Genomic DNA, 15,347 nt, shown 5'->3' with positions numbered 1-15,347 from the left:
ATATTTACTTTTACATACGGATTTACAATTTAAATATAAAATTACAACTACAAACGATAAGGCATAAAGCAATACCCTTTAATGATTACAATTAAAACATGATAACAAAATACATGAATGTTGGATTAACAAATACCGATACACGTCTTATAGCAACGCGAATTCACTCTCGGCAAAACAATCAAATTCGAGAATAGGTCATCTTTGGTACTAAAAGACCAGCCCGAACCACAATCGAAGACGTGGTAAAAATGTCCTAAGTGATGTTAACACAGACACATCGTATACATTAATCAATTCTTGATGGTGTCCATAAAATTTACGGATTGTCAGTTTTAATCTTTCCTGCTCATAACACTCCTACATATGAAGTCCTTATAGTGTGAACATGCACGAGCATAAACGTTTCAACTTAGATGTGTAAACACCATACGATGGGGCAGAGGATATTAACTGCTGAGAAATGGAAAATTGATAATTGGAAAGTAAAAACCGTCCTATTTTTCAAAATTTTATTGTAAAGTCGTCCATCTGTGTTTATATTAAGGGAAAGATCGGGGTATGAAGAAGTCCTTCCAGTATCAGTAGTATCCTTTATTTCATATTCACTTGGATATATGAGAGGTAAGTACTGGCTGAAATATTTGTTTTCCAGTGATATGACATCATCAATATATCGGAAAGTAAAATTATAAAATCTCGCAAGGAGATTTTTCTTTTTGTCTTTTAAAACATTCGGATTTAATTCTGCTTCATACGAGTACAAAAGCAAATTGACCAGTAGGGGTAAGAACTATTATAACATAAACAAGAATTTAATACCTACGATTCCAATTTTTATAGAAAAAGTTCTGTTTAATTAGATGGAGAAGTCGATATTTCAATTAAGCAAGGAGAAAAGTATTGTAAAGCAAAGAAAAATCAAAGTCGTAATGTTATTTAAAAATTGCAGAGATTGTAATCTAAAATTTAGCAGTAAATCTTTAGAATATTTGAGAATCCACATTTGTTTAACACCACTGGTAGAATATATCTCATCTCAATGTTTTTAAAGGCAATCTCTTACTGAAAAAGAATGGTAGCTAGTACTTTAGAAAGATGTTTTATCGGACATCTATAGCACTTAAATATTTATTCCGTAAAAAAAATCGCTCGCTTGATCTAATTTTTGTAACTAAAAGGTATGAAGATTTAGTATTTATTTGGGAGTGGCCTTATTCTCAACATTTAACTTACTTAGCCATACATTTTAACCATTTTAAGGGAAAAAAATATAGGAAAACTTGTTAAAAACAGTTGATCTATTCATATCTGTTTATATGGCAACTTCATTAATTTTAAAGTTCTTAAAGAATATTTGTATAACTGTTGTTTTGTAATATATGCTATGTGAACACAAAAAAACAGAATTGATGCTATTGATTATTAAAAATTTACATATGGAGGCATTTCATTGGTTGTAACAAATTCAGCTTTACCTTTTTGCTTGATTGGCATGAGAAAAACGAAATTAAGTATGCAACTTAAATACCATAATGCGCAGTTGCAGACATTAATCACAAAGAACACTGATGATATTTTTCAAATCAAAGCACTGCAACATTTTAGATGTCTCTATTTTGTTGTGGATTTTTAATTTTGACAAGTTCAGCTGTATTTTCAATTGCTCTTAACCAAATAAATTTTGATGTATTTAAAGATAAACGACTACTTTCGGGTAGTATAACAACGACATCAGTAAGGTCAGCTTTGGCTTGTGTAGCTTTGTGTACCTTTGATAAAAAATGTTGTTCCTCAAACTACGAAAAAGGATCGAAGCTGTGTACATTGGAGACTAGTTGTATGCAAAACATGGAACCATTTCTAAATTCACAAGTAATGATAAAAGGTACGTATAGTATAATTGTAATAGTTAAATGCGGGATTTCAAAACATAAGATTGTCAGCTGGAGGCATAGAAATATTGTTGAGCTACAGAGAAAAACAGATATATTATGGCATACACTATAGACACAAATCATAGTTTTGCGGAAAATCACTATCATTTGAATAACTAGAAAATTGGGGAACATACTTACGACTGTGAAAAAAATGTCAAATATAGAATCAATTTGCTGTAGTTTGCACATCAAAATTAATAACAGTAAACCGGACGGATTCAGACAATGATTTTTTGGAAGAACTGTGAAAAAGTTTGAAGCATTTGAAATATTATATACGAACATACAATCATAGACAAAGCAAAAACATTTCCGGTTATGATAAAACAAGTGAAAGTAGAGGCAGATAGTGAAGCCGAGGTCATCGTTATGGATGAGTATAAAAACAGAGCATATAAAAATGAATAATGAGAGGAAAATAGATTACTGGAAAGGGAGTACTTTACATAGTAGTTCAAGGATATAAGGTGAATCTATTACATAAGAGGAAATACAACACGGGGATTAAAAAAAAGAATATTGTTATTAAATGCAATACAACTCAACACTGCAAATACACAAAACAATCACTGATTTATTTAGGCATATTACGGATATAAGACTACAAACCATTTAAACAGTTAAAAAAATTACGAATTTAAAGCAGAAATATAAATATGTTATTCTGGCTTTAAAGGGTTCTGGTCTTATTTTCCATTTGAAGACCCAAATAACATACATATAAATCACATGTTAAATTATATTTAAAGTTGCGTGCAAGTCAGAGTTTCTTTTATTATGTAATACTATATACCACATTTTGAAAAAATGAATTTCATAACTATTGTTTAAAGACTGTTGTTTCACTATGAATAATCATTGAGCAAAATATGTTATCTGACAGTCAGCTCTTGAGACACGAACGACTGTAAAAACGTATCTTTAAGCGACAAAACAATACTGATGAGTCTTATGTAGACGAAACGCGCGTCTGGCGTACTAAATTATAATCCTGGTACCTTTGATAACTATTTACACCACTGGGTCGATGGCACTGCTGGTGGACGTTTCGTCCCCGAGGGTATCACCAGCCCAGTAGTCAACACTTCGGTGTTGACATGAATATCAATAATATGGCCATTTTTATAAATTTCCCGTATAAAAAACTTTGAACTTTTTGAAAAACTAAGGATTTTCTTATCCAAGGCATAGATTACCTTAGCCGTATGTGGCACAACTTTTTGGAATTTTGGATCCTCAATGCTCTTCAACTTTGTACTAGTTTGGGTTTATAAATATTTTTTATTTGAGCGTCACTGATGAGTCTTATGTAGACGAAACGCGCGTCTGGCGTACTAAATTATAATCCTGGTACCTTTGATAACTATTTACACCACTGGGTCGATGCCACTGCTGGTGGACGTTTCGTCCCCGAGGATATCACCAGCCCAGTAGTCAACACTTCGGTGTTGACATGAATATCAATAATGTGGCCATTTTTATAAATTTCCCGTATAAAAAACTTTGAACTTTTTGAAAAACTAAGGATTTTCTTATCCAAGGCATGGATTACCTTAGCCGTATTTGGCACAACTTTTTGGAATTTTGGATCCTCAATGCTCTTCAACTTTGTACTAGTTTGGGTTTATAAATATTTTTGATTTGAGCGTCACTGATGAGTCTTATGTAGACGAAACGCGCGTCTGGCGTACTAAATTATAATCCTGGTACCTTTGATAACTATTTACACCACTGGGTCGATGCCACTGCTGGTGGACGTTTCGTCCCCGAGGGTATCACCAGCCCAGTAGTCAACACTTCGCTGTTGACATGAATATCAATAATGTGGCCATTTTTATAAATTTCCCGTATAAAAAACTTTGAACTTTTTGAAAAACTAAGGATTTTCTTATCCAAGGCATAGATTACCTTAGCCGTATTTGGCACAACTTTTTGGAATTTTGGATCCTCAATGCTCTTCAACTTTGTACTAGTTTGGGTTTATAAATATTTTTGATTTGAGCGTCACTGATGAGTCTTATGTAGACGAAACGCGCGTCTGGCGTACTAAATTATTATCCTGGTACCTTTGATAACTATTTACACCACTGGGTCGATGCCACTGCTGGTGGACGTTTCGTCCCCGAGGGTATCACCAGCCCAGTAGTCAACACTTCGGTGTTGACATGAATATCAATAATGTGGTCATTTTTATAAATTTCCCGTATAAAAAACTTTGAACTGTTTGAAAAACTAAGGATTTTCTTATCCAAGGCATAGATTACCTTAGCCGTATTTGGCACAACTTTTTGGAATTTTGGATCCTCAATGCTCTTCAACTTTGTACTAGTTTGGGTTTATAAATATTTTTGATTTGAGCGTCACTGATGAGTCTTATGTAGACGAAACGCGCGTCTGGCTTACTAAATTATAATCCTGGTACCTTTGATAACTAATTAAAAGATAATAAACGATTGATTCACGTAACCTGTTATAGTATTTAATCAAATAAAAAAACAATATTTCATGATTGTGTTCAAAGGAGCAACAATTGTACAAGGATCAAATTCGAATAAAACAAAATATTTATAAAACATCTGAAGTCCTAAACAGTAATATACAATTTCTGCAGCGATAGAAAAAGACAGAGTTAGAAAGATTTCCAAAGAATAAATATTTTGTTTGATCATCTTAGGGCTGTCACATGAAAGAAAACAATTCATTATCAATTACACGATATTTTTACTTATTATAACGTTTTCATTTATATATGCATCAGTGGGTTTTATAATTAATGTATAATCAGCTAACGTATTCTCATTAACCGATATAAAGTTATTTATTACATTCTACTTTTATCGCCTTCGATAAGATTGTAGTATTTTTTTCTATTGTATTCGTGTGTTAGGGTTAAAATAATTAATCACCCAGTTCATTTATAAGATTTTAGAGTGTGTCAACTAAATCTATACGATGTATTTGGTTTACGGTTTGATTTAGAAGAAAAACCGACATAAATAGATAAAACAATTACTTATCTAAGTATTGCCACATTTTATATTAAAAATTATTCCATATTAATAAAACTTTAGAAGGTTTCTCTAAATGAATTGGATTGTGAATAAATAAGCATATTCACCTGCGTAAAAGTAAATTCATCTCGCACAACGTCGTGTGCTTTTACGTGTATGATTTTGGTAAAAAACGTTTGATGTACGTTTTCATAAATATTTCTCATTGATTAAGTGCATTTCTCTTGGAATATGGAATAAAACGATTAATGTCGTTTGTTTCGATAAAGATTTAGTTTAATTGACTTTTAAAAAACTAATATTCACTTCGGCCGTTGGCCTCAGTGAATATCAGTTTTCAAAAAAATCAATAAAACCACACATTTACCTCACCAAAAGACAAGAATTGTGTAGTATTGCAATTTCCATTATAATTAATAAATCAATCAATGAATCAATCAAGCAAATCTTTTTTATTGCCATATAAACTAACTGATACAATTTGTGACCAGAACAACATTAACATAATGACAAGAAAAAAGCATGTCAAAAAACATGTATAATCTTATCAAACAAACTAGTGAAAATAGTTCAAAATTCAATCATGAGTTCCCTATCCTTAGTGCCACATTAATACATGTTATATCAGAAAAATTTTAGAAATTTAAATGTGACGTCAATTGTGTACGTCAATCTCTCCGGCTAACATATAATACGTTGTTCGGCTTCGGTTTTTTTTATCTTCTGACTTAGGTTGTTTTACGTATTAGTTTTAATTCTGTAGTTAGTCACCACTTCGGTGTTAACATGCAAATCTATTATATAGTTATTTTTATTTTACTGTTTGCAAAAGAATGAATTATTCTAAGTACTAAGGATTTTTTTATTCCAGGAAGATAACCTTAGCTGTATGTGGCACAACTGTTTGGAACTTTTTGTCCTCAATGCTCTTCAACTTTGTACTTGTTTTGGCTTTGAATTGTATTTTATCTGAGCGTCACTGAGACGAAACGCTCGTCTGGCCTATTAAGTTATAAGCCTGGTACCTTTTGAAAGCTATTATTTGTGTGTTTCTCTGTCCTGTATGTTCTGCCATATATTTGTATTGTAGTCCTGTCATATAATGTTGTCATTTTAATGTTAAATTTAACATTGCCATAAAAGCGAGAGGTTTGGATAACCACAAAACCAGGTTCAACCTACCATTTTTTATCAAAATGTCCTGTACCAAGTCAGGAAAATGATTATTTTGATATTATACTTCGTTTCCCTTTGTGTTGCATTTTTTGTTGTGTGTTATGTTGTGTCGTTGTTCTCCTCTTATATTTGATATGTTTCACTCAGTCTATGTTTGTAATTCGGATTTTTTTTTCTCAATCGATTTATAAATGTTGAACAGCGGTATACTACTGTTTCCTTTATTTAAATGTCAAACTAATACTGTGGATTCCTTTATTTTCGTGGGTACCAATTTTCGTGGTTTGAGGAAACACGGTTATTCAGTGAGCACCACATTATTTATGATATTTCTTCATAGACAGAAAAAATATTACAGTCATTCATCAAATAACTAATTTATGTTCACCGTATTTGCAAAATGAACAAAACTATTTGTTACGATAGCCGAGATATCATAAAGCGTAAAATTGGTCCGATACTAATTATTTGCCACGGTTTATATACGATTAACACGCTGAATTCCTACATATTGTTCACGCATCATTATAAATATAATGTAAATTGCTACGACTGTCGTACAAGTCAGAGGTTTAGCGCTATAAAACCAGGTTCAATCCATCATTTTCTACATTTGAAAAAGTTGTACCAAGTCAGGAATAGAACAGTTGTTGTCCATTCATTTGATGTGTCTTATCATTTGATTTTGCCATTTGATTAGGGACTTTCCGTTTTGAATTTTCCTCGGAGTTCAGTATTATTGTGATTTTACTTTTTTCTATCAATTATTGCGTAATAATAATAGAAGATAGATAAGCTCCCATGTCTCATTATATTGTTTTTTTGTCCACGAGGATTTGATCACTGTAGTTAATAAATACTGAGAGTTTATAAGTTTTACAGGAATCTTCCAAATGTTTGAAAGATTGCCCTGGTGGTTAATGCCCAGTCTCAAAGCTATGTTCGTTTAGAAATTCTATTTTCTATCATATTTCTTATCCTATAGCCCAGTAGTCAGCACGTCCGTGTTGACTGGAGTTATCTTTGATATGTTCATTATAATACATTAACTGTTAACAAAACTTTGAATTTTTGAAATACTAAGGCGTGTCTACCTCAGGAATAGATTACCTTAAGCTAGCTGTTTTTGGCAAAACTTTTAGGAATTTTTGGTCTTTAATGCTCTTCAACTTCGTACTTTATTTGGTCTTTAAACATTTTTTTTTATTCGAGCGTCACTAATGAGTCTTTTGTAGACGAAAAGCAAGTCTTGCGTAAATATATCTATGATGAGTTTGTTTATATACTGCGTCAAAGATTTAGAAATCAATGTCCTTTCTGATCTCAGTTCTCTGTCTTTTCCACCAAGTCACACCCTGTCTTTGCGACACAAACGTTACCATTCTAATAACATCTTTCGTTGAAATGAGACTTTTCAACTGCAAATGTTTTCCAGTTTTATGGGTTTTTTTAACGCAGTCATTTTAGTTTTTGTAGAACAAACATGCAGGTCATGTGTTGACATGTGTATGTTTATCTCTAAATGTTTCTCTTTTTCATTGTATCAGTCAAAATAGGAATGCTCTTTTAAAAAATGGGTTCATTTCGGGTAATCCTCCTATTGACAAAAGTCCACCAGTGAAAACTTTGAAAATTATAAACATACACATAGGTTATCATGCGATCTATAGTGATAAGTACAGTAACTGATAGCATTCGGTAAGTTCAAAATGACTCGAGGCAGAGCTAAACGATGTTCTAAAAATATTACTTTTGTATAAAATATTCCACCATTGTTCATACGCTTTTTCCATGTTGCCCAAATTAGAAATGAAACCTTGATAGCCAAATTGACAAATAGATTTGAGGTGAAACCAAAAGTTTCCGTGATGTCACATTAACATTCTACTTTACATATAGAACACAAAGGAGAAGACCTGGTAAGACCCCTTTTAGGCCTTAAATTATTGCATTTCTATAATTCTCAAAAATGTAAGCTTCGAACTATTTATTGGAGTGTAGAATACGTGTATAACATAACTATGGACCAAATTAAACATCACATTGCAAATTAATCAGGCACTGTTATTATTGATTCATGCAAAAGTACTAAAATCTTCTCAATTCTAGCATTTTTGGTAATTTTAGACGGGTTATGTCTAAAATGGAAATGACCTCACTTAATTATGTTTAGTTTTAATATTTGGCATAGTTGAAAATGTTCATTTATAAGCCTGATTTTAGACGTTTCGAATGACTAAATCAGTTTAAACCTTTTACAGAAACTAATGGACATGACTGAAGAAAACGCTTAAGTGTAAATTTCTCTTCATATGTACCTTAAATCTGAGGACAAAGAAAGCCTTTAACATATCTTCTCCTTTATTAAAATGCAACATATTTCAATTGTTTAACGGCATGGCGCAGAGATTTGAGACTCGACATTAGATTTGAATATTACATACAGTTATGTGTAAATATGTTTTTATAGAAAATAATGGTATAATTGTACCATATGATAAAACTTTATATGTACATATATTTATTTTGTTATCAGCTGCTTCCGGTTTATATCAACTGCTTCCGGTTTATATCAACTATTTCCGTTTCATATCAACTGCTTCCGGTTATTATCGCATGCTTTGCTGTAACGTTATCGGATGACATTTCGACGTCATTCGGCAAATTCCGGAAAATAAACCTCACTAATACGTTTCTTTGGTGTAAAACATAACAAAGTTATATTAGGAATAAGGTAATTATATTATCAAAAAATGAAAAACAAATATTACAACAAAAGCATTTTTCAAAGTTTTGAATAGAGTGTTTGCCTGTATGTCTTCTGTTGAAGTTTATGATAAAAAGAACATAAAATGTCATTTTTCATATCAGACCCCTTATCAGCCCATGGTCAAAATCATCCCTCGATCCTGTAGGCTCTTGGGCTGATATCCTGACCTAGGGCTGATAAGGGGTCTGATATGAAAAATGACATGTTATAATCTATATATATCAAATTGTATTTAGTGATCAATTGGATACCTGTGTTAGTTGCATACAGTGGAAACGAACAGTCTGTTTACACAGCATGGACGAACCAGACAGAATGTAATGACCTAACAACACCATTGGATATATCAGTAACCACTCGACATCTTAGAAATCCTCTAATAGATAGGTGGACTGATGTTGGTGTAAAGAAGGTAAGCGTTTATTTGCTAACAAGTATTTATGTTGAGTATTTAAGTATTTCTTCTAACAAACAATTTTGTATCAGCTTCTTGTTAGCTGTCTTCCATTGCAAAATTACAGATCAATTAATATGCATTATGAGAACTTTGTAGGACAATATATAATCTATTTGCACAAGCTTTAACAACCGGAAGTACAGAAAGGCTCTCTGATATTTTCTCCAGTTTCGTAGTGGGTAATTTTTAATACAACGGGTTTTATTTAGCAACGCTTAAGTATATCATTTATCATTGACACACACACGTTTATTTATTCATTTATTATCGCCAACTGTCTATGTTGGTTTTTTTGAGAAATCGACATGGCTGATACGCGAACATCACAGATAACCACAAAATGAACAAGGAGGTCAACTGTAATTTAAACATTACCGTTCGCTAAATATAAAATCAGGATAATGTTGGGAAACATTACACATTAAAACGAAGCAGACATATGTCGTGACAATTAAACGTTTGTTTACCTCATCTTGGTCTTTAAGGTCATGTGTACTTCTTTCTTCACATGACATCCGTCATCGTCAGCATTTTTGAAAAAATTCTGTCCTCTACACAAACAACTATAGGAACATTTCAACCAAAACTTTATTGAATTATCCTTAGGTTTAAACATTAATTTTGTGGGGTCTTTTTTTTCCCTTTCTTTCTTGTCCTTTAAGAAACTTGACCGCTATAAAGGTCATGTGAGGGATATAGCCAGGATTCTTTGTGTTTTTTGTTAACTTTAACATTTTTTTGCTTTCTGTACAATTTAGGTTAAAGTTCAACTGTTTACAAATAATGTACCAGTTGTGTGGATGTTATTCAATGGCGAGGATACAAATGAAATGAACTGGTTCAGTCAAGAAAACCTAATGAACAGTAGTTTTAACGACCTGACCACAAGTTCTCCAACTAACTACTTCGGAATAGTGGGTCACTGGTAATGTTGGAAATAATTTTTTCATAAACTTTAAACAGTATTTAGTTTAAGTTTAATGAACTATACACTTCGTTAAATGACATGATGTTATTCATGCGATTGAGAAGAAATTGCCGATAATGTATTTTAAAAACTAATCTCGTTTCAATAAAATTTGAACTTAAAATGGATTTTAATTCAACATTTAATGGAAACACATTTAAAATGCCAGTGCAAACTGCACATATAATTGTAAAAAAAAAACAATGTTTGAAAAAATGAAATAGGTGCATGTTTAATTCGTAATGAGTGTGTCTATTGATTAGTATATATATGTACTTTTAGATTAAGGTTCATCATAACAACCGAACAAATATGGCTGTATTTACATGCCAAAAAATACTCTGAGTACAGACTTACCTGTGAAGTTGGAAATCTTTTAAACCCTGGCATCCACTAGATATAAAAAAGTTAAATGCATTTTGTGTTTAAAAAAGATAAAATCTCTTTTGGATTTTGATGGGCATTTTTTTTCCTTCATGCAAAAGGTGTGAAAATCAACTAAGTTGTGGTATAACTATGAGATGCTCCCTCAGGTAAACAAACGGTTTGTAATGTTTTGATTGTCATTAATTAAAATGGACAAGAGGTATCTTTATAACTTTAGGTGAGTTAAAGAGTTTATCTGAGTCAGTGAGTAGACAGTATCAAAGTAATCCAGGTGTTTGTTTATTTTTACACCTTCTTCAGAAAGGAAAAAAATGCCCATCAAAAACCAAGAAAGATTATATCTTTCTTAAACACAAAATGCATTTAACTTTTATATATCTAGTGGATGGTAGGCATTAAAACTTTCCAAACTACATAGGTGAGTCTGTACACAGAGTAGTTTTTGATGTGAAAATACGGCCATATTTGTCCATTTGTTATGATGAACCTTAAGCAAAACATAAAACAAAAAACAAAACACGAAGCTTAGCTCATTGTTATATTTTTTATGACTATTATGTTGGGTAGAAAGGCTAAAATGTATCTTATTGGTTGTTATGATTACTTCACAAAGTATTGAGGTTGTTAAATAGAAATTTTTAAATATTCTAAAATAGCTATTAAATGTCACTTTTCATTCTGTACAGTTGAACAAGTCCAAATAAGTATGACGTCTTGAAATGCTGTTTTATTTTTTGCTGTGACGCCTTAAAAAAATTGCAAATAGAAATTTAAAAATACCTCAATACTTTGTTGAAAAATATGACTGTTTCTAAACGAATTAATTTAGTTAGAAAAATCAAAATAATTGTATAAAGATATATAAATATTAATAGCGTTCCACATTTGAATCCGAGACAATGATAAGATGTGGACTCGTCTTATACTGATCGATACTCTCGCTTTTTCAAATGAATTGTAATTTATATCTAGAAACGAACATTAATTCACCAGCGAGTCGTTTCGCAAAACAAAGCACAACAATCTTATATCTTAACTCTGCCCAAGGTCAAATGGTAAGAATTTGACTGTTTCATAAACAATCGTAAGTAGTATTTGTCGTAAGATTGATTGTGAATTTACGAGTGACAAAAGGTAGTCGTAAGTCAATTCGTAATGGTTTTACCTGTTTACATTTTGTTAAAAGTAACAACATACCAATATTTTTCTAAATAAAATAAATTCTATGGGATAAACAGAAAACATGTATCCTTGTTATTTAGTGCAAAGGTAATCAGAGAAGAACCATGAATTCAATCGAAATGCAGCCGAGTTTCTTTCGGAATTTGCAGCGACTGAACAATTTCTGGTTTAGGGTATACATTTTTTTAGATAAAGAAGACTGCTGAAAAAAATAAAAATTCAACTGTGTTGTTGACCCATTGGTGGAGTATCAATATGGGTATTCATTACATGTACCCCATTAAGCTTAATCAATATATCAATAGTATCACCAAACAAATATACTCAGAATTTTCTATGATAATTATTTTAATAATGAATACATATCTAGATATTATATTTGACTTCCATAATCTGTTTAAACTTTAAACGTGGTATCTTTAATGATTCGTTGATGAGTTTTTGCACATCCAGTGGGTCGATGCCAATGCTGGTGCAAGTTTATTTCCAAAGGGTGTCACCAGCCCTGTCGTCAGCAATTCAATATTGGCATGAATAATCATTGGTATGGTCATAATTATAAAACTTTCATTTTTTTTTTCGAAATTGCTATAAGAATATTTTATAATAATGTTATTAATAATTAATTCGTATATAGATGCACTATTTTTAACTCACGTTATCTGTGTTCTAAACAAATGCTTATATTCATACTGATTCCTGAGACTTTGAATTTTATAGGAGTCAGCTAAGACATTTTTTCATCAATCGGGCTTATGTTACTTGTGGTATTGATGATGGATGGCTTGTGGTACTTGGAGACCGCAAAAAATGTGCATGGGAGCAACGAGGATTATTCCCACTTTTTCTTTATACCAAAAGTAACTCACCCAGAAATTGGGTTGCTGGTAAGTTATTTCATTGAATCTAAATATGAATCAAAGAAATTGTTGATTTACCTTATTAAATTAGACAACATTAAGTAAAGGAAGGTATATAAATAAAAATCATCTTTTCTTTTTGAACATATTTGATTAATTACCTTTTAAATCGATCCTCAATTACTAAGGCAGGCAAAATAATAGAATTTTTAAAAATGCAGTTTTAATTTTCAAATCTGTTTAAAAAAAATATATAATATATCAGAATATCTTTTACTCCTACAAATATGTCAACGCGTCAAGTCGAAATGATGACGTTACATCTGATGGCTCGATCACGGAAAGTAAAACGGTCACTTTCATATACGTTTTATCTATTTGAAACAACTATTTCAGTGGTCCGGAGCAGGTCTGTTGCAGTATAAATTTTCTTCACATATAAAGCACTCATTTTCAGTGGCAGTCGGAATTATAGCCTTTTACCATTCATCTATAGTGAAAGTATGAAAACAAATGTAATTGTAATACTTTGATTTTTTTCATGTTCATAGCCCCAAAATTGGAAAAAAGTTATGAAAATGGAAAAATTAATGAAATGGGGTATTTTCAAATGGCCGCAGCAATCGAAAGTGCTTTACAGTCATATAAACCCAAAATCAGATTAGAAAAAGAAACATTTAGCTCCTGAGAGGTGTACATCCTTAATGATAAATGAACAATTGTATTGTCCGTTTATAAATTTTGAAATTATTATGAAACTAAGGTTTCAACTCCCTCAGGCAAAGTTGGCTTTAGATGAATTTGGCTATTTATTTTAGGTATTTTTAACATATAGCTCTTCAACGATTTTCGGTACTTATACATCTTCGGATTTCAAATATTTGGCTTTGAGCGTTCCTGATGAAGGTAAATCCAGAAAAGCGCTTCGGACGCAATAAATTATTAAACGTGTTGTTTTATATTTTTACACCAATGGGTCTATACCTCTGCTGGTGGACTATCAGTCCCCGAGGGTATCATCAGCTCAGTAGTCAGTGCTTCGGTACTGACATGATTAAACAAACTTTACTAAAATTGTCCGTTTATAAATTTTGAAATTATTATGAAACTAAGGTTTCAACTCCCTCAGGCAAAGTTGGCTTTAGATGAATTTGGCTATTTATTTTAGGTATTTTTAACATATAGCTCTTCAACGATTTTCGGTACTTATACATCTTCGGATTTCAAATATTTGGCTTTGAACGTTCCTGTTGAAGGTAAATTCAGAAAAGCGCTTCGGACGCAATAAATTATTAAATGTGTTGTTTTATATTTTTAAAACGATTATAATATGAGGAGCGGGACAAACCTTCTAGACCAAAAATGTCATGGAAAACAAGAATATACATTGTTTTAGGTTTGACATGAAAATCAAATACGTTACCTTCATTACAAAGATCAGTGGTCAACTTCAAAGGGACGGGGCACTTTGTCGTGAAGTAAATCAGATACATCTACGAGTCAAATATCAAAATCCTATGTATGAATGGGAGGCACCTGTTTCAGCAGTTCTAACCATTTCCATTCTGAATATGTTTATCTGTTTATTTTGTTTCTTTGTAGACTGCGCAGAACCTGCAGACAGGATGATTATTTCTGTTGGAGCTATAGCTATATAGATGAAATTTCTGTGTATTTCGTGACGGAACTTGTATATATTTAATATTTTGGTATTGATATGCCGACTGAATTGGAATTTTCAATCGTAAAATATAACTTTCATGTTTGTCAGGTTTTTATTATGGCATTTGCCAAGGACAATTTAAAATAATTTTACACAATATTTTGTCAAATGCAGACACACATCTTTTCCAATTTTACAATTTGAAGTATTTGTGTGCTAATGATTGTTCAAAAGTTAATTATTTGGAGAACTGTTTCTAACTAGAATACCTCACAATAGTTAAGTTTTCTGCATTGTAAGAAATTTCAGTTTTGCACAACTTATAAATACAGACAGTTGTGAACAATGTTTCAAACATTGATACAAATTTCATAAAGTGGTGTGAATGTGTCAATTAAGGCTTATACTCCTTCAATAGAGATGAGACAGAATATACCAAAGGGACAATCAAATAGAAAAAAATAAAATAGAATAAGTCTAAGAGAAACTGACAACGTCATGACAGAAAACAGACTGAAAGACAAAAACGTCAACAAAACACTACATAGAAATTTAAAGAATAATCATCAAGAACCAAAGTAAAAAAAAGAGGGTGAAATCAAGTATTGCTTAAGGGTAGAAAGTAAAATCACAAAAATACTGAACTCCGAAGAAAAGTCCCTAATCAAATGGCAAAATGAAAGGATAAAACACATCAAACAAATGGACAACAACTGTCATATTTCTTACTTGGAAGAGGCATTTTCAAATGTAGAAAATGGTTGATTGAACCTGATTTTATAGCGCTAAACCTCTCACTTTTATAGACAGTCGCATCAAATTCCGTCATTTTTACAACGGTGCGTGATCAAAACAAAACAGACATATAGATCGGTAAAATAGTCAAAATATGGTTACAGCAGTCGTCATGTGTTACAATCCAACGACAAACAAA

General features: G+C 31.7%; 1 protein-coding gene across 1 annotated transcript; it reads left to right on the top strand.

Moving 5' to 3' along the window:
* Window positions 1–1,574: 1,574 nt before the first annotated feature.
* On the top strand, window positions 1,575–14,511 carry LOC139486776 (uncharacterized). The gene is made up of 5 exons (XM_071271733.1): window positions 1,575–1,888; window positions 9,134–9,309; window positions 10,113–10,279; window positions 12,611–12,777; window positions 14,353–14,511. The coding sequence occupies exons 1-5, from the start codon at window positions 1,609–1,611 to the stop codon at window positions 14,406–14,408; spliced, it is 846 nt and encodes a 281-aa protein (XP_071127834.1). The 5' UTR covers window positions 1,575–1,608; the 3' UTR covers window positions 14,409–14,511.
* The last annotated feature ends 836 nt before the right edge of the window (window positions 14,512–15,347 follow it).

Source organism: Mytilus edulis, chromosome 8 (assembly GCF_963676685.1).
Source record: "Mytilus edulis chromosome 8, xbMytEdul2.2, whole genome shotgun sequence".
NCBI classification, from domain to species: Eukaryota; Metazoa; Mollusca; class Bivalvia; order Mytilida; family Mytilidae; genus Mytilus; species Mytilus edulis.
Note: the sequence above shows the minus strand (reverse complement) of the source record. Positions and strands in the feature narration are given on the sequence as shown.

Bases quoted from the DNA above. Each gene is read 5' to 3' on its own strand.
- LOC139486776 (XM_071271733.1), top strand. From the start codon at position 1,609: ATGTCTCTATTTTGTTGTGGATTTTTAATTTTGACAAGTTCAGCTGTA. The intron at 1,889-9,133 runs GTACGTATAGTA...AATTGTATTTAG, and splicing joins TTCACAAGTAATGATAAAAG to TGATCAATTGGATACCTGTG. The intron at 10,280-12,610 runs GTAATGTTGGAA...TGAATTTTATAG, and splicing joins TTCGGAATAGTGGGTCACTG to GAGTCAGCTAAGACATTTTT.